Source organism: Anas platyrhynchos, chromosome 1 (genome assembly GCF_047663525.1).
Source record: "Anas platyrhynchos isolate ZD024472 breed Pekin duck chromosome 1, IASCAAS_PekinDuck_T2T, whole genome shotgun sequence".
NCBI lineage: Eukaryota > Metazoa > Chordata > Aves > Anseriformes > Anatidae > Anas > Anas platyrhynchos.
In genome coordinates this window covers 63,633,202-63,654,594 of record NC_092587.1, presented here as the reverse complement: position 1 = coordinate 63,654,594, position 21,393 = coordinate 63,633,202, and the positions used below count along the sequence as shown (strand labels likewise).

At 50.6% G+C, this 21,393-nt stretch overlaps 1 protein-coding gene across 2 annotated transcripts in view; it reads left to right on the top strand.

Moving 5' to 3' along the window:
- Positions 1–4,782: 4,782 nt before the first annotated feature.
- LOC101793562 (sodium- and chloride-dependent betaine transporter) overlaps positions 4,783–21,393 on the top strand; it is a 32,260-nt gene continuing 15,649 nt past the window's right edge. The window contains exons 1-7 of one of the 2 annotated variants that reach the window (XM_038173460.2): positions 4,783–5,276; positions 11,884–12,082; positions 12,598–12,794; positions 16,388–16,522; positions 17,308–17,448; positions 19,109–19,196; positions 20,063–20,195. In XM_038173460.2, coding sequence (XP_038029388.1) covers positions 12,602–12,794; positions 16,388–16,522; positions 17,308–17,448; positions 19,109–19,196; positions 20,063–20,195 — 690 coding nt within the window. In that variant the 5' untranslated portion in view covers positions 4,783–5,276; positions 11,884–12,082; positions 12,598–12,601. The remainder of the gene's footprint in view (positions 5,277–11,883; positions 12,083–12,597; positions 12,795–16,387; positions 16,523–17,307; positions 17,449–19,108; positions 19,197–20,062; positions 20,196–21,393) is intronic. The other variant, XM_005011462.6, reaches the window with a different exon arrangement.

Below are 21,393 nucleotides of genomic sequence, written 5' to 3'. Positions count from 1 at the left end.
CTACTGCTGGCAGCGGAGCAGCGAGGTGCCAGGCTCCGTCCCTCCTCGGGCAGGCTGGTGGCACTAGGAGAGGTGGCCGGGTCTCCATATCACCCACTCTTTGCTGCGAGGAGCTGAGGAAGAGGAGATGCTTCAGCTCCCTGCCTGATGGGGCTGGGGCCATGGGGCTCCTGGGCAAGCACAAGGTGTAGGTGGTATATGGGTTTCTGCAGGAAAGGGTGCAGGAAGAGTTGGAGGAGACTCTTTCCTTTGGCACAGTGTCAGCTCTTGCCTTCCACACACAGCCAGCATATAGTTAGTTGTCTGTGGGAGGTAGTGCTGATTCCTGTGCTCTGGGGGATTTCTTCCCTGCCCTTCTGCAAAGATGACGATTGACCACAGCCAGCAATTGGCAAAAACCCCAAATCTGTCTCAGAGACCGGCCTCCAGAGAAGATCAGGAAATCCTCTGAGCTGGGTGGCTCTTGGGCTCCTCCTGCATGGCTGGTGGCAGGCAGTTCACCAGTGGTAGGACCAAGGGGGGATTTTCCCCTGGGCCATGATGATGGGGGCCCTTCAATCCCTGCTGCCTGTCGACATTTTCCAAGCTGATGCTCTGCAGTCAGCTCCCTCCCACAGGGACCACGCTCCTCCCAGCTGTGGCACAGACGGCTTTAGCCTCCTAAGGACCTACAGGTTGGTGCTCATCTGCGAGCTGAGGGTCAGGAATCATTTAGAAACCCAGGAAAAAGCCCTTTTGGAAGAGACCTGCAGTGTGATGGGGGATGGAGCCATTACACTTGCATACGCTGCTGGCTGGTAGAAATGACTGGTAGAAACAAATGAATGGAGTTTAATGCAGAAGATATTTTTTTCTGTTGGCTTTCTGTGTGAATCATATTAGAAGCTCCAGCAACAGATATTTTTATACGTGTCATTCTAATTTCAAACGAAATTATGCTTTCATTTTCCAGTAACATCCATAAGAGGTTTGTCCCACTGGGAAAGTAAATTAAACCTAACATAAAATTGTCCACAGCTCTCTCCAGAATATAGCTGAGGTAGAAAGCCTGCTCGGCTGCTTTTAGGCAAAGTGGGAGCCTGCTGAAAGGCTTGTGACTTGCTTTGTTTCAAAATAGTTTGGTGTCCAATGAATTGGGCATGTGGTTTATTGATCTGGTTATGTATGAGCCAGGAAACCTCTGAAGCCTGTGTTCCTAAATGACCTAATTGCTGTAAAGCTTTGGATGAGCTAGGCAGGTCAGATAAGCAAGAAAACCAAAGGTTTTGTTGGATATTCTTATTTGTGATAGGAGTTCGGGATGAAATATTGGAACCTGTGATGCCTGGCTTGAAATACGACTCAGTATATTCTGCATTACTCGCTGAGCAGGCTGATGGATTAAATCTGAAATGAGTAGACTTGAAACTTCCAGATACGGTATTTTTCACAGCACTTTTTTAAAGACTCCGTGGTTAGATCACAGCAGCACAACCTACCACTCACCAATTTATGGTGCCTGGAATTTTGGTGAATATGGTGATTCTTGGTGATTTGGAATATAGTGAAATGAGTTTATGTTGCATTCAGTACACACCCTCTTGCAGTCTGTGGCAAGAGGTTTTGGTTTCAAATGAGAAAGGACATAGAAATAAAGGAGTCCCTGAGATTCTGCCGGGGGCCATTAGTGCTTGGAAAGACCGCCAGGGTCCATCTGGCCATGAAAAGCAGGCTCTGCTTTTCCCACTGCAGTGCTTGTATCAGTGGTGCCTGGGGAAGCATCTCAGCCCCCTGATCAGGTGAAGAGGTACTGGTGATGCTGCTGTCCTCCATGGACCAGGATGCATCTGATCCCGTGGGAAGCAGCCTGAATCTTAGATCTCCCCAAGGGTTCAAACGGATGCCCTGAGGGATCCTTATCCATTAGCCATGGGCTGTGTATAAGGCAGTTTTTCTGTGGCTACTGAAGAATCGTGCAGTGTGAGTTATATTGGATACTCAGGTGACAGGGAAGGTGGATGTGTGGGGTGAAGACAGGGCATGGTGTGCACACGGAGAGAGCAGAGTAAGATTAACATCTTAATATGGGAAATACTTAATCCTGTGAAGCAGACATCCCCAGATAATCTGCTAAATGTGGCCTACAGGCCAGTGCAAATGAGCGTATCCCTCGGAGCAGGGTGCTTGGCTGAGCCCTTGTCTGTTAATGTGGTTAGCAGCCTGCTGTGAGGGGATCTGCACGGCGCTGATAAGGCAAGTGCTCGGCAGGAGCACGAAGAAGCACAGGGGAAGCTGTTGCCTCTGAGATATTAGCAGCGACTCGGTTGCCCTCTTTCTCCACCTGACCTGTCCAGAGTTACATGCCCTCCTCTGTCCCCACAGCCCGACCGTGTCCTTCGCATCCTTGTGACAATCCGAGGTGTTTGCTGTCACAGTGTGCGCCCAGCACCGGCAGGTTTGGCTGCCTGGAGGAGGCAGGGAGGACAAGCAGGAGCAAGCGAGCCTGCACCTGGGTCCTCTGCCTGAGGTTTTCCATCGTCCTCCTTGGCCTCCGATCACCAGCAAGCACTGGTGTTAGACTCAGAGAGGCTGCTAGACCATGGACATCACCCTCACATCTCTAATCCTCCCCACTGCTGTTGCCAACTCTGAGCTCCTGAGCCATTTGCCCTTGCCTTGTCTTCTCCCTTGCCATGGGTGCTGTGGAATAAGGGGATGTCTCTCCCTTCACGTGCTTCCAAAGGCCTTCGAAAACCCTTCTCCTGAGCCCTTGGGAGAGTTCATAGATAGTAGGTGGCACTGAGAAAGGCACTGTGGGGCCCTGTGCTGTGGCGGTGCTGTGGCTGCGGAGCCCATTACGGTTCTGTAGGGCCTCATTAGCACTCGTTACTTTGGTTATGTTCACTTGCGATTAGTTACGCTGGAATTGTTGTAGGAAGTTGCAGGCTTACTTAAGCAGAAATTAACCATAAACATAAAAAATAAATTATAAGAATGCCTAGGGGAAACTCCTCTAAAAATATAGCATTCAGCCGGCAAGGCAAATTCCTGATTAAACAAGCAGCTGCTCTCTGTCCGCGGGGGAGGCGGCGTTTCTTCAGTTTCATTAGCAAAGGTGCCAAAAGGTTGGATCATTGTGGATGAGCAAGGACAGTGGTGGCTTCTCTGGCTGGAGGCCCAGTGAGGTGGAAGCCAGGTCTGCACCATGCTTTGTCCTCAAAGGGCAAGAGAAGGGAGGCGAGGGTGCACTGCCAGCCAGCCGGCAGTGAGCAGGGTGAGAAGGGGGAGACATTTGCTGGGGTGTAGGATGTGTCCTCTGCCCTTGACCATGGTGGAGGAGGATGATGTGACCTGGAGAGACCCATCTGCTCTGCCAGCTGCCTTCCTTGGGGGTCCCCAATGTAGAGACCCTTCACAGCAGTGCAGCCCAGAGTACCTGGCTGGGGCTGGGGCTGCCAGCAAACATGGCAACAGCTCACCAGGGAGCCTGTCACCCTTCCCTTGTCCTCTCCTGGGCTTGTACCCCCCCAGCCGAGCTGGTCAGAAGGTGATTTCTGCTCTTTGATCTGGGCTGTGACACCGGGGCAAGTCCTCAAGCAGAGGCTGCCATGGCAGGATAAGGTTGCCTCATGTCCATAGCAGGGTTTAAAATACGACGAATTATAGCCTAGGGAGAAACTCCGAGTGTTTGTAACTTCTGGTACTCTCTGGGCTGAGAATTGGAAATAGGAGCTTTTTTTTTTTTTTCCTGATGAAAAATGATTTTCACCCATTGATGGATAATGTTTTCATTTAGGTTGGCTTTCTTCTTCTTTTGCCTGAATGCCACAGGTCATTCCCATCTACAGCTTGCAAAAAGCTGCGATGTTCTTGTGAAATACTTCAGAGTCATAAATCAGGTTTTCAGGTCAGCTCTGCTTACCTAGGCTTATCTCAATCCCCTCTTCATATCAGGATAACCTCTCCTGCCCCTCTTCCCAGCTGCCCTGGCTGCCGCCAGTGCTCTGTGACAGGACGGGCAGTGGCACCGTCCTTCATCAACAGGGACCAGGGCAGTCCCAACCCACTCAAACAGCCCAAGTGGAAGGTGGAAACCAGGGCTTTGAAACATGACATGTTTGGAAAGTTTAGCCCCAGAGACGGGGGCCATCTTTCTGTGTCTTCATGCGGCTGTCCATGAAGAGACTCCACATGCCCCAGCAGGACCGTGGCCTCAGGGCTGGGCCTAGGATGTCACCAAGCCCCCAGCCCTGGGGACATCCCGCAGAGCTCGCCCTGAGCCCTCCTCGTGCTCCCCAGCAGCAGGGGCTCGGAGACCAGAGCAGAAGGGGAGGTTTTTGCCCCACAGCCCCATTGCAAGGCCGGGCCCTTTGTCCCAAGGATCCTGCCAGGCACGAGGGTGGCTCCCATAGCGCTCCCTGCATGTCTCAGGCACGTTATGTCCCTGGGGCAATCCAGTATTGCTCCAATATGACGTGATTCACTGGCTTTTGGCACCTAGGAAGGGTTTTACCGAGAGACAAGATGACACACAACCTCTGTGGAAAAGGCAGGCATGTAAACCTCCTGCCCCCACCCCATGGTGGTGAGGGCTGCTGTCAGCTCTCAGGTGACCAGAGGATATTCATCTGGTGAGTGCTGACACGGGTGAGAAGACCGGATCATGTGGTGGACACGTCCTATCTTCGATCCTGCACGCTGCTCCCATTTGACTGCGTGGGTACACGAGCACGTCAATAGGAATTTGGCAGGCACGTTGGCAGGCAAACCAAAAGACAAAACCAAGCCGAACTGTCCTGAGAAAAGCAGCAAACCCAGAGTGCCTGCTGCTGGCACTGCTCACGAGAAGCACTGAGATGGATGCGGAGCCGGCGTCCTGCTGTGGGGTCTGTTGGGGCACAGCGCCCCGCTGCCACCTCTCCAAGGCCCCAGAGCCACCCACGGGTGGCTGCGGCTGAGCTTTGTGAACCTGGGGCCTTTGCCCTGCCCGACTATGGCTGCTTTCTATTCTTGCTTCCCTGTTGGGGCCACAGTTCAAGGGCTGGGGAGGTATGTGGTAAGGGAGCCGGGGAGAAAGTTCTCCCTCCCCGCTGCACCTCCCTTGCTACCGCCCTGCCACCCACCTGCCAGCCGGGTGGCAGTGTGCTGGGGGAGCTGGTGGAAGGGGAGGGACGGGAGGAGGAGAGAGGGGAGTTTTGGCCTTAACTCTTGCTGTATCTCTTTGGCTCCTGCTGGATTCCCTGCCTGGACGCCGGTGGGACAGGACGGGCTTGCCCGGCAGAGCTCGCCGGGTGCAGGTGAGCTGGGTGCAGGTCTGGTGGCTGTGTTGGTGTCTCCTGTCCAACCCTGCCGGGGGAGAGCTTCCAGCACCATGCAAAGGGTGAGAGGGTGAGAAATAACCAGCTTGGAGCAGCACAGGGAAGAGGCACTGGAGGCTGCAGCAGAGCAAGAGGAGTCCTCAGCTGAGAAGAGAGAGGGGTAGAGATGGGGATGGAGGGCAGCGATGGCTGGGTGCGGGTAAATATGGGAGGAAAGGTGCTAGGGCAAGCAGGAAACAGAGACGCCCTCTCCCCCCATGCTGCCCTGCAGAGGTGCTGGCCCTCTGCTGGCACATGGATTTGGGGCTGTGGTTCCTAGAGGTGTGTTCGGCAGTGAGGTGCTGGTTCTTCCTGCTCAGGGTGTCCCCACGTCTGTTCCTGGTTTGGGGTGAAGAAAGGGAGGGCATGGAGAAGGCACAGTCTGTGCATGTGCTAAACTCTGGGCATCGGTGGGTGTATTTGTGAACAAACCCAGGCAGAGCGCAAGGGGGTTTCGTAACGCCTGACCCACATCTCCTTAAATCAACAGTGCTTTTAAAGTAATCACTGCTAATCAGGGCTTTCATGCAATGTTATTGGAAATGTTATTGCCCCGCTTCTTCCTCTTTGACAGCCGCTGATAGGAGAGGCTGAACTTTGGACCTGACCTCTGCAGCTCTGCAAGAGCCCAGCATTGCTGGACTCACGGGCACAGATGCAGTCCTCGCCGAGGGCTGGTTGATGAATCCCGTGCCTTGTCCCTGCCTGCCAGTGCTCCCAGGCAGGGCACCAAGCCCACAGGAAAGGTGCGGTGCCCTGCGGTGAGGATCAGGCACATCTCCTCTTGCAGGCGCAGGATGCCGTGGCACTGGGTGGGTGGGATGCACATGCACATGCACTGCCGCAGGCACTGCTGGCAGCAGGGCACAGAGTCCTCACAGTCATAGTCAGCAACCTCCTCTCTGCCTGCCCTGATTTTGTGTGTTGTGCCTAACTTGAGTCTACAAGGCTCAGATTTTCGGTGGTGCAGAGGTTAGGGTTTTCATGCACAACTGCATTTGGGCATGCTCCCCAAATTTGCAGCCCCAGTGAGGTGGCTGCAGGGCTCCATTTCCATTGCCCAGGACTGTGTCCTATGCCTGTGGGGTCCCCCCCAGCCTGCACAACAGGTCACTGCCCCCTGCCCCTGATCCTGCTCTGGTTGCATACTATGGGGTCTTGTGCTACAGGGCAGTGGGTACGGTCAAGGTATAAGCTAAGCAAAGGTCTCAGGTGTATTTGATTCAGTGTGAAGGCAGAGAATGGTTTCTGAGCATGTTTACATCCTATTTATGGACTTCACTGGTTAGTCTTGATTTTTTTCTAGGCTACGTACAAAACAACCTCTATATCTGTCCTCTACAGCAGGGACAGTGAACCATGGACACCGGGAGACTAAGCCAGCAGGGAGAACAACAGCCTATGCTGCTTTTAGCAAGGGATGGGATGCGGGCAACAGGTCCAGCCTCTGCTGGGTGCTGGGCAGGCTCTCCTGCTCTGGTAACAGAGGGCCGGGCAGGAGACATTTTGTGCTTCCCGATCTGGGGCTGTGCTTGTGCTCTGTGAAGGACGATGCTCGTACTCCTCGCAGCTTGCATCACGGATGTACGTGTTGTTAGCATACCCGCAGTCGCTCCTCATCTCACTCTTGCCGGTGTCAGTAAGCAGCAAACTCGCCAAATGCAGGAGCGTGGCCCTGGTTTCACACTGGAGGGACTGGAAGCAGGGTCTGAGCCTTGTGGCAGCCTCCCATGCCCCGTGAACCTTGATGAACAGATGCTTTGAGAACGCCCCGTAGCCCACGCAACCTGCAAGTTGATTAAAAGGTGTAAAGAAGGCAGCTAGCTTTCAAAAGCTCGGAAAGGAAGGCATTTTAATTCTGACTGCTGTCCTGGAGCTGATCGGTTTTTCTCTTGCTACTCCTTTCCTTGCCCTTCTCCTTCTTGCAGCTGCAGTGAGCGGTGCCCCAGCAGTGTCTGGGTTTGGGAGCAGCTGTCCCTATTCATGTCGCTGCTCTCAGACTGTCTGTGAAGCACTTACTGCTAATATTTTCCTGTCCGTCTTGCAGATATGACCTACTCCAGCAGCAGCCCTCATGCACTAATCCAGCTGGGTTTGTTCCCTCAGCTGTGCCCTGGCTCTGCTGCTCCTCACAGAGCCCTGACTTTCTGTCCCTGCTCCCTCCTCCTGCCATCAAAATGCGATGCAGGCTTTCAGCTGCTGACCAGCTGCCAGCTCATATCGTGCAACCAGTGTATTTTCTGCGTCCTCCTGCTCCTCCTTGTGTAACACAACCTAGCCTTCCTTCTTTCTGATTCCTCCCTCCCCACCTCAGACTGCAGTTTCTGCGCTTGGCTGCTGCTTGTTCCACAACAAACCCAAGAAGCACAAATGCAATGCAGCTGTCTGCAGCACCGCCTGCAATTCCTCCTCCTGCAGCTCAGGCAACCCCTACGAGTGTCCAAAGGTGCTTTAAGTTGTGTGTCATCTGGTAAGCGTTATCTAGTGCTTTTTAGCAATGTCTCAATTGCTGTTTCATTGTTTGCACATAAGATCTTCCTCCTCTCATTTGCCTTGAGATAAAAGAGCAGAAGAGGTCAAACAGACGGTGTTAGCTACCCAGCGGTAGGAGCTCCTGTGTGATGGCACTAGGCTTGGGGGAAGAAAAGCTTCAGGAGAATCTCTGATGGCTTCTTTCTCCTGCAACAGAAACCCAAGCAGCTTCTTTCTCTTGTTCCTCATCTCATATGAGCAGTCCTCAATAAGCCCTTCTTGCCCTAGGAGTGGTTGAGGTGCCACCACATTTTGCTTTCAAAGGACACTTTCATTCTTCTCTCTTTCCAGTTCCTGCCTCCTCCCTTTAATGATAGCCTGCTCCCAAGGGAAGCCAATAAATGTTGATCTCCTGCGTCATGCTTTTGGCATGTTGCACTGAAGAGATGAGCATCCACAGCGCTTCAGGTGTGTCTTTGGCCTTGCTTGCCTTGGGTGGCCATACCTGATGGATCCCATGCTGGTAGGTGCAGGACAACACGGCCCAAAACTTGTGACCATGGACAGACAGGGCTACCTCTGTCAGCTACTGAGGAAGGGACTTGTTTGTGACTGCCTGCATGCTGCCTGCCTTTTTTTCAGTGCCTGGGGGAATCCAGGTGAGTTCTTATTTTTGCAGCATTAAATCTTGTGGAGAAAAAAATGGGCTGCCTGCATGCACCAAGCCTGTTGCTATGAGTGGAAGGGAAGCCCTCTCTCCTCTGTGGGAAGAGGACAGGTCACGTCTGCCAGGGGTACTCCAGGCCTGGAAAAAGGCTCCTCAAAGCACTGAGGGATGAAAATAAAGCAAGGCACCTCTGAAAGAAATTGGTGAGGTGTGAGAGAGCTGAGGACAGAAGATGGAGGTGGTGGCTGAATGGGTCCAGGAGAGGGGCAGGATGGCATTTTAGCCATGGGAAGAGCTTTATAGCAGAGGAAAAAATAGGCTGAGAATTAAGAGGATTTTTCTCCAAATTTTGGTAAAGGGAGAGCAGTAAAATCACAGGCAGGCAGTGAGAGGCAAAGTTTTTTTCTCCAAAGTTGTGTGTTAAGGACAAGAGAATCGAAAGGGAGATGAAAATGCCTGCGTGTTGGGGAGGATGTAACACGGTGGGTGGCTGGGCTGCTGCGGGAGATTCAGATTGTTCCTAGCTGGAAACAAGAAGTTATTTGAGTCCCCATCTGGCCTGAGAACGTATAGGGCAGGAGCACAGTAGGAGCAGACATTCAGGAAAAGAGGCAGGAGGTGTGTGAATAGGCTTTCTCAGAGAAACAGCGGGCAATGCAGAGGAGGGAGATAATGGAGAGGTGTAATGCTGTGTCCTGCTTTGCCTGGGAGGGGAGAAGCTGGAGCTCATGCCACAAAGCGCCCAGATTTTAGGCTCTGGTTTAATCTACCACCTGTACACAGTTTAAAATAGGAACATAAATCCACCAGCACAGGATCTCCCTCTCCGGTCTGTGTTTTCCCAGCCAGTGCCCAAGCTTCTGGCTTTGTGTTGGCCTGGTGTGGAGCCCAGGCTGGGCACAGAGTCCCAGCCCTGCTCCAGACATCCCGAGGCACTCGCTGCCTGGGATGGGTGAGAGGAGGTCTGAGCGTGCTCTCCCTCTGCCCCGTGTGCGACAGGCCTAAGACAAAAACAGGAAAAACACAAATATTAGCAGAAATAGGCTGGCTCTTGGATCCTCCTTGCATTAAAAGAATAAAAGCAGAGAATTAGCTAAGTCCTCTCCTGTCAGCTTCTCATGACATCCTCAATAAGCCCAGACTTAAGCACCATTGTGCTTGATAATGTGCCCTGGACTGCAGCAAATTGGAACGTGCCAAGGACTGTGACAGATCAAACACGTTTCATTAAGTACGAGTTATTTTTTCTCTCCCATTTGACAGCGCGTGGAGCTCTGCTCCTCTCAGAGACGAGGAGGCTGTGCTGCAGCATCTGAATGAACTGATTAGCCAGCTGGCAGGCCGTGCAGCAGGCGGGCTCCTTGCAGGGGCTGAGAAAAGACTGGCAGCAGGACCTGGTCCTTCCACCTCCCCACCCAGCCCGGCAGGAAAGCCGACTGGAGGGGGCAAAGCTGGGGCCGAGAGCATCGCCGTGCTGGGGAGCTGTTGATGCCCTGCGAGCTCTGCACCAGGCAGCATTTGGTGCTCATGCCCAGACCTCTTTAAATGTGGGGCTAGAGGCCAGAGGGCTGACCCAGCATCTCACTCAAGTGCAGATCCACATGTGCTGTAGGACCTGGTGGGATTGGGGCAGTGCAGGCCATACCTGTAGATAGGAGCTTTCTGGTGTATGGACCATAAAGGGCTGGGGAAAGAAGGGAGGTTGCTCCCTTAGCGCCTCGGTGCATCTACGTTTGGCTCTTGAAGCGGTGGTGCCTGCGATAGTAGTGCCCTATATATAACATTTTATTGGAAATAAGTCTAAAAAAAAGTCTTTTAGATTTAACAGAGGAACAGAACCTTTCTGTTTCTTTTTTTCTTTTTTAGAACATGCACCTTTATAGCCAGGAAAATGGTTTTCATTGACCCCTGGCTGCCCTCCTCCATGCTTTATGCTCCCCTGCTCTTGCCGCAGCTCCTCTTACTGAAGGCAATGTTAATGCCTTGCGTGAGATTCAGCCACCTGTGCTCAGAGCCTATGGAAACGTGCTGCTGCTGTTAAAGGGAATAGGATGGGGTCATCAGCACTAAGGGAGAGGGGGAAACAAAGAACTGGGCACTTAGAGAGCAATTGGTGTATTGCAGTGTGAGGTCTGGTTTCTTTTCTGTGCTTGGATGACAGGCAGGAAGCACACCTTCTGCCAAAAGCTGCTTGCTTTGCTGTGAACATTTACTGAAAGTGGTCTTTTCATGTGCAAGTGTCTTTCTCTGCCCCAGGGCCTGATATATCCAGCGCGTTAGCATTTAGAAAATCATTTCATTTGCACCCAGCACCTTCCAGACACAAATGAGATGCTGATAACGATGTTGTCTGGTGTGGAGCAAGTGCAAATGTGGCCCCTTTGGAGGGAGAGAATGGTGTCCTAGTCCCATCTGAGGGTGCCAAAGATTGTTGCATAAGTTCAGAGGTCCTATAACATGGAGGAAGTCAAGCATGGTGAGGTATTGATCATTCAGTCTCTGGGCAGAGCTACCCCTAGACCCATGCCAGGAATTCTCCTGGGGCAGAGCTCGCTGCAGTGGTCCCAAGGAGACCCGGGGCAGAGGAAGGGTTAAGCAGTGTGAGTGACGCAGATTCTTGTCCCTGCTGCTCCCTGGTAATGGGGATGTCCCCTTAGGACGCGCAGAGGAAGCAATAGATGTGCTATTAGAATACCTATCAAACCAACAGCAAGCTAATGTGAAGAGACAAAGCCCTGGTTTCCTTGCACTGGCAGCTGGTGGCAATGGAAGTCTTTAACAGGGATGTTGCTGCTTTGGAGAGATTTATTTCCAGTGTAGCTTCCTAATCCCAGCATGGGAACATCTATCCCTTGCTGACAGAAGTCAGCCCTCCAAAGGCTAACTGCTGCTCGGCGATGCCACCAGCCAGAGGCAGCTACAGTTCGGAGCTCCCTGGCACCGTTCATCATCTATCCTCGTTGTGCTAGGTCTGTGCTTTCCAGCTGGACTCTCGCGTGCATCCTTACATCACATAGCTCATTAGAGCAAGCTTTTGAGGGGTATTCTTGTAGCTGAGTCAAAGGGAACTTCCTGTCCTTACACTTTGGCTTCAGCAGATCAATGTAAAATGTTGTCAACAAGAAGTTTTGGTCTGGCCTGAGTGAGTTTTGGCTAGATTTAGATTGACTAGCCAATTAAAAGGACTCTTTATATGATACAAAATTATATCTTGCAACTGGCAACCACTAACTTGCTTAGTTAGGATGACGTGAAGTGTAATTCGTGGTTCAATATAGGCTGGGGAATGTCTTCCTCATGCACAGGAAGCACCTCGCAGGCCCAGCCACATTCAGTGTGCTCCTCAGACAGAGGATTTGCTCCGTGCTTCCACATCTGGGCTTTTCCCTACTAACCTTTTCATTGCAGGAACTGAGCTTGTCACAGAAGCACAGAATCACCTAGGTTGGAAGAGACCTCCAAGATCATCGAGCCCAACCTCTGACCTAACACTAACCAGTCCTCCACTAAACCGTATCACTGAGCTCTCCATCTAAACGTCTGCTGAAGACCTCCACAAATGGTCTAAGCTTAGTACATCCCTGCCCAGACCAGAATTATCTCGCAAGTATGAGGGCCTTTTTGCTAATCTCAGGGGTGTTGTTTCTTTTTTTTTTTATTGCAGGACTGGGCAAGGAGTTGGATATTTGTTGCTTGTTCCTGTTACCAAAAGTAGCTCAGGTCAAATAAGCACACGTGCATTTTGCTCAGGTGGCAGGCTGCACTGTCATGTAATGTGGTGGCCAGCGGTCTGAAGACAGCACTTCTGGCAATGTGCTGAAATAAGATGATAAGTCACCCGTTCTTAGTCAGGCTATTAATCCTTAACATTCCTGTCCTGCCCTCTGCAGCCACTCCAGGAGCCAGTTCAGAGGCAGTTGCTGTATAACACACACGGGGAAGACCAGAGACCCTTCCCCTGTCCCTTCAACACAGGATTTTTGTCCTGTGCCCTTTTTGGAACCCCACAGTGATAGTAGGAACAGATCCATCATGGTTGCTGGTCCCCTCCCTCTTCCTCCCACCAGCAGGTCCCACAGCAGCTCCCTGCATCCCATGCACTATTTCTCTTTTGTCCCACAGAGCCATGACAAGAGCTGCAGCAAAGGAGGCAGGGCCCAATGGGGCCGTTGCAGCTCCCGAAGAGATAAAAAAAGAGCAAATGGAAGAGCGAGGCCAGTGGAGCAGCAAAATGGAGTTTGTGCTGTCTGTGGCCGGGGAGATCATTGGTCTGGGCAACGTGTGGAGGTTCCCCTACCTCTGCTACAAGAACGGCGGCGGTAAGTTCACAGCATGCATCAGTTGTCCTTGGTCTGTGGGCACTGCAAGACACACTCGTGTCCGGATCTATTTCTCCTACACGTTTTGTGCCCCCATATGCAGTCCCTTAGTGGCTCCTCCAGCAAGTTGGCTCCTGCCAAAGCCAGGAGCTGAGCAGCGCTGGGAGGTGAATCCAGCTCCCCACTGGGTGCTGGCTCTCAAAGCAGCTCTCCCAGCTTTGGATGACAGATTGGTTTTTTAGGAGGGGAGCCCTCCCAGTAACTCTTCAAGGCTCTTGGGCATTTAGACACACAGATTATCTCCTGAAATGACCAGAAATTTTTGAGGGTTCAGAAAGCCAGCAGCAACCTCCTTCTACATCAGTTCCTTTCCCACCCTGTCTGCCACCCCAACCTCTCTTGGGCCCTTGCTGTGGAGGAAGAAAGGCTCTGGTGGTGCTGGTATACTTGCCAAAGCCTGGTACTGCCTTCCTGGCACCTGGGAGCTTGCTTCCATCTCCAGGGCACTTATCTCCCGCCAGCTCCTCTCACTGTGCTGGCTGCCCTGTGGTTATGAGGGAAACATAGAGTTTTATTGTGTCAGTGCAACTCAGTTGGCTCCAGAAGCAATGAAGGGGACCAGATAACCACAGCTGAAGGGAAGGATTTTCGCAGAGGATGGGAAGAAGGACACTAACGCCTCTTCCTGAGGAGCAGCGCTCCTGGTTGTCAAACCACAGAAGGGAAATTTATTCCCAGGAAGAATCTGTTCCTCTTCCCCATTTTTTTTCTTTCTTTCTTGTGTCACTACCCCTTTCATAATAACAATGCAATAAAATCATTGTGTGGTTAAACATTATTTTTTCTCATAACAATAAAATGTAACTGGGAAGTAGGAAGGGAATAACAGACTGTCACCAATTTTTCTTAGCCCATTCCCCCTCCTTTAAGCATCTTTTCCCTGCGGGCCATGTCACAAAGGCCCTTCTTTCCCAAGGTGCTGTGAACTGTCACCAGTGGATTACTGACTCAGCTGTTGTTCAGCCCAGGACTACCAAATTCCTGTCCCCTGCGCTGTTACTGGAGTTTTTCCAAATCAAGCTGGAGTCAGTACAATGTTTCCTCTGAGCCAAATGGGGGTTGGATAGGAAGATGGTTTAAGAAAATTAAAAAAAGTTTTTACGTGAACCTGGGACGTTTTTTAGCAGATCCTCCAGTCTCCCTCTCTGAGGTTTTGATGACAGGCACTGTGGGCAACAAAAGCAAGTCAGAATGGCACAGGAGAGTAAACACTGATGTTGCACCTCATTGAACAGCCCATTCTGCAGTGATGCCTTGAGAGAAATGTTTTTTGCATGGAAAAGGCTCTCTGGGCTCAGATGATATCTTTGCATAGTGCGTGCCTATGGCATCTGGTTCAGTAGTCCTTGCAACTTCTATGTTAATTAGTGTGGAAAGGCTACTTTGTTCATATTAGATGTCCATTGAATATATATATATATATTTAAATTAAACTACTCTGGAATATTTAATGCTGAGATTCAGAGGTCATCAAGGCTAGGCTTGGAAAGATTAGGATGGGAGAGTCTTTCCCTCCCAACTCACACACTGCCATTGTAGGAAACAGAAGGTGCATTTCTCTCTCTGGTGCTCCAGAGAACTAGTTGGCCAACAAACTAGTGTGGGATGATACACAGTCTTTACTATACCACTAAAAGATATTCTCACCATTGGTAAAGTCCTCCAAGTTGCAAAAAAAGGCATTTGCCATCTATAACTGCTCCACCGCTCCCAAACTGGAGAATGGTGTCCTGTCACCTTTCTCCACCTTCAGGTGCAGTGAAACAGTTATAAAGCTGTAAAGACAGATGCCATAAAAGCAGTTGTGCTACCTTTTTGTAAAGCAACAGTGTCTGGTTTCATTTTCAGGTTTGATCTAATTGCTCAGCATTATGGAGTCATAGACTCATAAGGAAAGAGGGCTCATTTCTGGGGGCTTCGGTCAAGGTTGAGCCTCCTCCAGTGGAGCAGAAAGCTGGGGAAGAGATTGCAACCAGAGTTTTAGCTGGTGACAACCCTGGCAAGGTTAAGGGAGACAAGACAGTAGAGGTGTGAGAAGACCCTCGTTGCTCAGAGACTAAAGTGGATCAGCCTCTGAGACACAGTATGAGAGGAGAGGGTCCAGGACCTGCTGAAGGGCTCAACCATGTGCAGGATAATAAAGCTGTCTTGTAGATTTGGCATGCAGATGCCTTGTAACATCGCAGGAGCAGCTGCCCCTGGTTTATCACAGGCAGTTCCCACTCCCTGCTCTGCAAACCTGGGTGGAAGCTGTGAGCTGGCCTCCCTGCCTCCAGCCCCAGGTCCCCTGCAGCTACGGCACAGCTGTGTTTAGGGGAAATCTGGATGTTGCTTGTTTTTGTAACATTGCTGGCTTAAAAATAAGAGGAAACGTTCCTAATTGCTAATTATCCTTCATGGAAAGGAATTTCAGCATGAATGGCTGTGCTGGCAGGGGAGGAGTGGGCCTGGGGACAAAGCCTGGTCCTGCTGAGGAAAGGGCCCTCCTCTCTGCTGCCCACACCAGCGCTGCTCCCCAGGCACTGGGGGTGGGAGAACGATGGGGAGAAAGTCTGAGAGATGACAGAAGGGAGGAAAGCAGAGAGACTGAGATCTCAGGAGCAGTTTTGAGCAGAACAACAAAAGTGCTGGTGGCAGCGGAACCAAAAAGAAGAGGAAAAAGGAAAAAAAAATTTGAGCATAGCATAATAATAATAATAACAACAATAAATAACAATAATAATTATTAATTATTATTATTAATTATCATTATTATTTTATTAATATTATTTTAGTTTGTCTTTTTTTGCTGCAGTGATTTTGTTGGCTTTTGTTTCTGGGAAAACAACTGCTCTCTCTCCCCCTCTGTTACATCAAGAGTTAATCCGAGGGTCATTTCAGGCCAATTTCTCCTGAGCTGTTTCTCTATATTGTAATGAAAAATTGAAGAGAGAAGTTAAACTTTTTCATTTTGAAAATGATGGAAAGATGCTCTTTAGCCATCCCCCTACTTCCATCCTTTCAGTGCAAGCTACTTGTCAAATTTGATGTGAAATTTGTCTCAAGCAAATCTATACCCCAGCAAATTTATTATTTACCAGGAAATGTCACCATCCCCCAGGTTCGTATCCTCTGGGCAAGTGGGAGTTTTGCTGTGACTCCCGGGACAGGCATAACTAATGTGGTTATGTGAAACGAGGGCTCCTTCTGCTTTACCTGGCTCCTGCTGAAAGCCAGCAGGAGGTGGGGGAGTGACGACAGGGACAACTCCTCTAGCGTGGTCTTTTCTCTTCCCCTCACCTGGCTACTCCCTACCTCTGGGTTCTGGCCAATACCAAACACCAAAGTACCGTGGTAGCACAAGACAGGTCATTTTTCCAAGAAATGAGGGAGTTAGAGACCTTGCTCTTTTGCACGGGCCACGCAGTTAATTCAGAGAAATATTTGTGTTTATCTAGACGATTCCAACTGTGGCCACAGGTACCTGGCAAGGGGTGTGTGTGGGGTAAGGTTTTACAGAGGTTCCTGAGGCAGCATCTCACCCATCTCTGCAGGAGCCTTCCTCATCCCCTACCTCATCTTCCTCTTCACCTGTGGGATCCCCCTGTTCCTCCTGGAGACGGCGCTGGGGCAGTACACCAGCCAGGGAGGGGTGACTGCCTGGAGGAAGATCTGTCCCATCTTCGAAGGTGAGTCAAGTTACGGGAATTGCTAGCAGCACTTTCTGGCAGGTAGTGACTCAGAGCCTCTTTTGGAAATCTTCTTATTCTGGTTCTTCTTCTCCTTCTTATTTTCCTTTTTTTTTTTTCCTCCTTATTTTATTATTTTTTTCTTTTTTTTTTTTTTTTAATTTATTTTCCCCTCCCATCGTCTCTCTACCAGCCTCATTTTCTCTCCTGGTGCCTGTGCAGGGGCAGCAATACCACAACTCCTGTAGGTGACTGAGGGCAAGTGTTGCTGGCTCAGTGCTGACAACCAGTTTTAAACAGATGAATTTGGTCTTCCTGACCCAATGAATTTTCTGGTGTCCCAGTGAGTGATAGGCCTAAGCAGGACCCGAGGCTGGAGCTCAGCAGTATCTGCACTTTTGCCCCAGCTCCACGCTTTATGCATGGTGCACATCAGCACTACGAACCCTTTTTCCCTGAGTCTTTCCGGAAGGAAGAAACTCACCTGCATTTCTTCTCTTTCAAGGCTACAGCTGCTTTTCCTGCAGTAGGTTTTTCCTGTGAGGGTTTTCTCTCTCTGTTCCACCATAGAGCTGTTTTAGAGATACCAACAACATTTCCTGCCTTCATGCACAGTCATAAAATCCTTTCCCTTTCCCAGAGGTAGGTCTGATCCTGTTCTCTAGGGACCCATGTGGCTGGTGTTGTGCCCTTCTTACCACAGCACAGACTATGTATTTTCTGGGGCTAAGCTCGACACATAGCTGGTTGGCATCTGTCTCAAAAGCCTTTGCTTTCCTTCACAGGACTTGGATATTCTGCACAAGTCATTGAGTCCTATCTGAACATCTACTACATCATCATCCTCTCCTGGGCACTCTTCTACCTCTTCAGCTCCTTCACCTCAGTGCTGCCATGGGCCAGCTGCAATAACCCCTGGAACTCAGGTACACTTTCCTATGGATGGCTTCTGGTGGAAACTTGCCTTTCAAGCCAAATCCCCTTCCCAATTCCCCCAAATTATCTGGATTTTGTAGAAAATGTTTTTTATTTGTCTAAAAAATGTTTTAGCTGTAGATGAATGTCATGGTTTCTGGCATTGCTTTGTAGTTGTAATATGGGTGTCACAGAGAGGTGCCCAGTGGTCTCATGAGGTGCTCTGTGGCCAGGGCCTCCAGTGAAGGAAGCTGTCGTCATTCACCATGGGCAGCTGCCAGGAGTGACAGGTCCATCCCTGTGTTTAGCAGTAGGGGACAAAACTGTTTCTGCAGGGAGATATTTTGGTCATTGAGATTTCACCGAAAAACTCACATTTTCTTGAAAGTGAGAGAGGTGGGTCAGGAGGGTTTTTAAGCCAATCTAGTGTCCTCCTCACAATGCAGGAGCATTTCATTAGCTTTGGCACAACAATTTATCTCACAATTGCCTTATGCTACCCTGCTACTTCAGAGCTACTGGAGCAGCTGCTGTCACATACCAAACTGTTTTCCTTCACGTGCTCAGCTTTTGGCTGAGTCGGTCCAGGCCCTCATGGAAGATTTGCCAGTACAAGTCTCCCAGTGCAGGAACCAGGAAAACAAAACTCCTAAGGCACTCTTCTTCTGGTCTAACCTCGTTGTGCTGGCCACAGTTCACAAAACTGTGACCAGCACTGAAAACCTGGCTTTGGTTTTGTTCAAGGCACTCGGGCTGTGAAGATGGGGTAGATGTGAGTCAACCTTCATGGATCAGATGCCCTGATAAGCCTTTTTTTTTCTTTTTTTTTAACCAAGTTGAACAGGTTGTTTTGTTTTCAGTGCAAAGCCAAGCTGGAAAGGGCTTTGGCAGCAGTTTAGTTCCCTCCCTTTTTCTCTGGGCTGTGGTGATTCATTTCTGTGATGTGTTAAACTTCCCCGCCCTATGGGCCATTCACTCACAGCTTCCTCTGCCCCTGCATCCCAGCAGAGGTAAGCAGCCTTGTCAATAGAGGATCTGACTCCTTCAGCTCTCCCAGCATGGTTTGGGTGTGAGGAAACCACAGATGTTTGCTTCACGTGCAGAAGCTTCCCAGCCACAGCTGGGCTTCTCCTGTTTTCCTGTGGATTATCTTTTGCTTGCCAAATGCATGACGAGGTGCATTTCTTGGATGCATGGCATGTCCTCTGTTTTTAGCAGTTTCACACTAAGTGACAGAGTTGGAGGTGGGCTAGCAGGACACGAAGGCAGCTGTGGTGCATGTGTGAACATGTACCTGTATGTGTGCATAGCAGGTGATGTGTAGTTCAGGAGGTGAATGGGATTTTGTATCCTGGCTACTTGTAGTGGTTATCCCACAATAATCTACATCTTGCAGCCATCTGTTTTCCCTTTGGCTAGGAATTGCTCTCCCCTTCCCTTCTCTCCTTCCTCTCTCTGGCTACTCCTGGACTGGAACTTGCAGCTGGGGAGAGCCAGTCCTTCATGAGATGCTTAATGAGATACAAGGGTTTAATGAGATGCTCAATAGCATGGAGTGAAGAGTCTGTGTGCAGTCAGCATGAGGGTTAGGGTACAGAGGGGAAGTAGCATCCCTCATGGAGGAGCCTTGGAGAATTTCTCTGGCTCATTGGCTTCCTTTTCTTTTGGTAGATCTCTGTGTGGACTTTCTGAATAAATCCAGCTTGGACAACAGGACCATGCCTGCGAACGCCACCTCCCCAGTGGTTGAGTTTTGGGAGTATGTGATCACTTTCCCTTAATTCAGGCTCCACTCTCATCCAAAGGCTGAAGCTGTAGGAATACCCCAGGGTGGGGGGTTTCCAGCAAGGCCAAGTGAGATGCCATGGGTCAGACCCAGGGGAGCACAATGCATGGAGCTGCCAAGGAGGTCATCACAGATCCCAGGGGCATGAGGACTAGACGCAACCCAGAGGCTGCTTGCACTGAGCAGCAACGTGCACACATTCTGGCACTGATGTGCCCAGGTGAAAAAGAAGCCCCAAAAGAGGATGAGGATTTGCTGTAAGGGTGTGCTTGCATTGGGTGCTGCAGGCTGTCCTTGGCAGGCAAGCACAAGAGGCCAGAGCAGACTGAACAGTGAAACAGAAAGGGACAGAAGTGCCATTTCACTTCTTCTGTCCATGTATTTATTGGTGCCAAAGAGAAGAGGTCCATCAGGCTGCTAAGGGAGGTCTGACTATGTGCCTGGAAGCCATAAAACACCTCTGCATGCCATAATACACCTCTGAAAGAGGGGTCGTGCATCAGGGCAGACAGTGTCCCAGAGGGGCTCCTTGCTGCATCCCAGAGAGGCTGAAATGGCCACAGAACCATGCTGCTGCTTCTCACTGAACTGAGGAAGGTCTCAGAAGGGAGGGGGTGCCAGAGGCTCAGCCTCAGCAGGGATTTTTTCATCTATGGCCCTTAAAGCACCTCTGAGAGGGGTGAGTGCCCTTAGTCCTTTGCAGCCAGCACAGGGCACAGAGGTGAGGTGTTGTGGACAATCTGCTAAGTCTCTTGATGGGGGTAATGTGGCAGAGGTCTGTATGTATTAATGGGATCTGGGGTGTTAATGTTTCTCTCCCTGTCCCCGGACACCGGCAGGAAGCGAGTCCTGGGGCTCACGGATGGTATTCACAAACTGGGCACTGTGCGCTGGGAGCTGGCTCTGTGTCTCCTGCTGGCGTGGATCATCTGCTACTTCTGCATCTGGAAAGGGGTCAAGTCCACAGGCAAAGTAGGAACAGAGACTGTCCTCCTGGTCCATAAGCCTCCTTGTACCCGTCTTACATTTCTTTCCCAATCTCTTTCCCCTTTTCATGAAGTAGAGGCAGGTGACAGCACCGAGGTCGAACCTAAAACCTCATTTTTGACTAGGTCTTCTTCAGCGTTAAGCTTCCTATGCCTGGCAATAATTAAAGACTTAAGCAAAATAGGCAAGCTTCCGCCTGTAACCATCTCAGTGACTAGATCGTGAATCTCTCCTGCTCCTTCATCCTGCAAAACAATGGGGTGGGAGGGATGTCTTTGTGCTCTCCTTTTATTCTCCCCGGCCCTGTGGGTTTTGGCTCAGCAGGTCACTTTGTGCATACTGCTAGTGAGGCTGGAGCCCTGCTGGTGTTGATCTCATAGGTCAGGTGAACTGGTTGTCCTTTTGGGGTGGATGAGCGTGGTGTGCCTTGGGGTGGGCGTTAGGGATGCTGCTATGGCCTCAACTTGTTTGGGACCTCCTTGCTTCCTGGAGGTGTGGTGGGATGGGTAGGTTATTAACTAAGGGTTGAGTCCTGTGGGTGGCCAGGGGATGTCTCAGGAGCAAAGGGAGGGGAACCAATTTTTTCAGCAGCCTTCTTCCTCCAAATCACTACCCCTAATATTGGCAGATATGCCCTGTAGTACTGGACACCCACGTTTCAGTGTCAAATCCCCCTTCCCACCTTCAAACCACACAAGGCACCTATTTTAACAGGGCAAGAATAGAGCTTGCTCTGCTGGCTAGGTTTCTCCTAGACTGCCAGTGCCTCTTGCTGATGTTGACCTGCTCTCCACCACTTCCGAAGGAGGAAGAGCCAGGTTCCCCATCTGTGGGGCGAGGGGGTGCTCTACATCAAATCTTAAATCTCTGATGCTCCGTGTAATCTGGTCTGGAGATGACAGTGCCCTCTTCACAAGAGATACCATTCTGATACTGAGAGGATGGGTCTGAAAGGCTGTTTGATGTGCATGGAAATGCCATCGAGTTGTCCCAGGTTCCCTTGAGCTCTCAGACCTCTCCCCACCGAGTTTCTCCTCTGGAGATATGGCCTTGCCCTGTGGGAGAAGGCTGAAGAAGTTCATTTGGGCTGGCTGGGCCAATTGGCTTCAGCAGGCAGCCCAGAATGTGAGAGGAAACAGTGAGCGCAGTGAGTAGCTGTAATGCTTTTCCTGGGACCACAGGG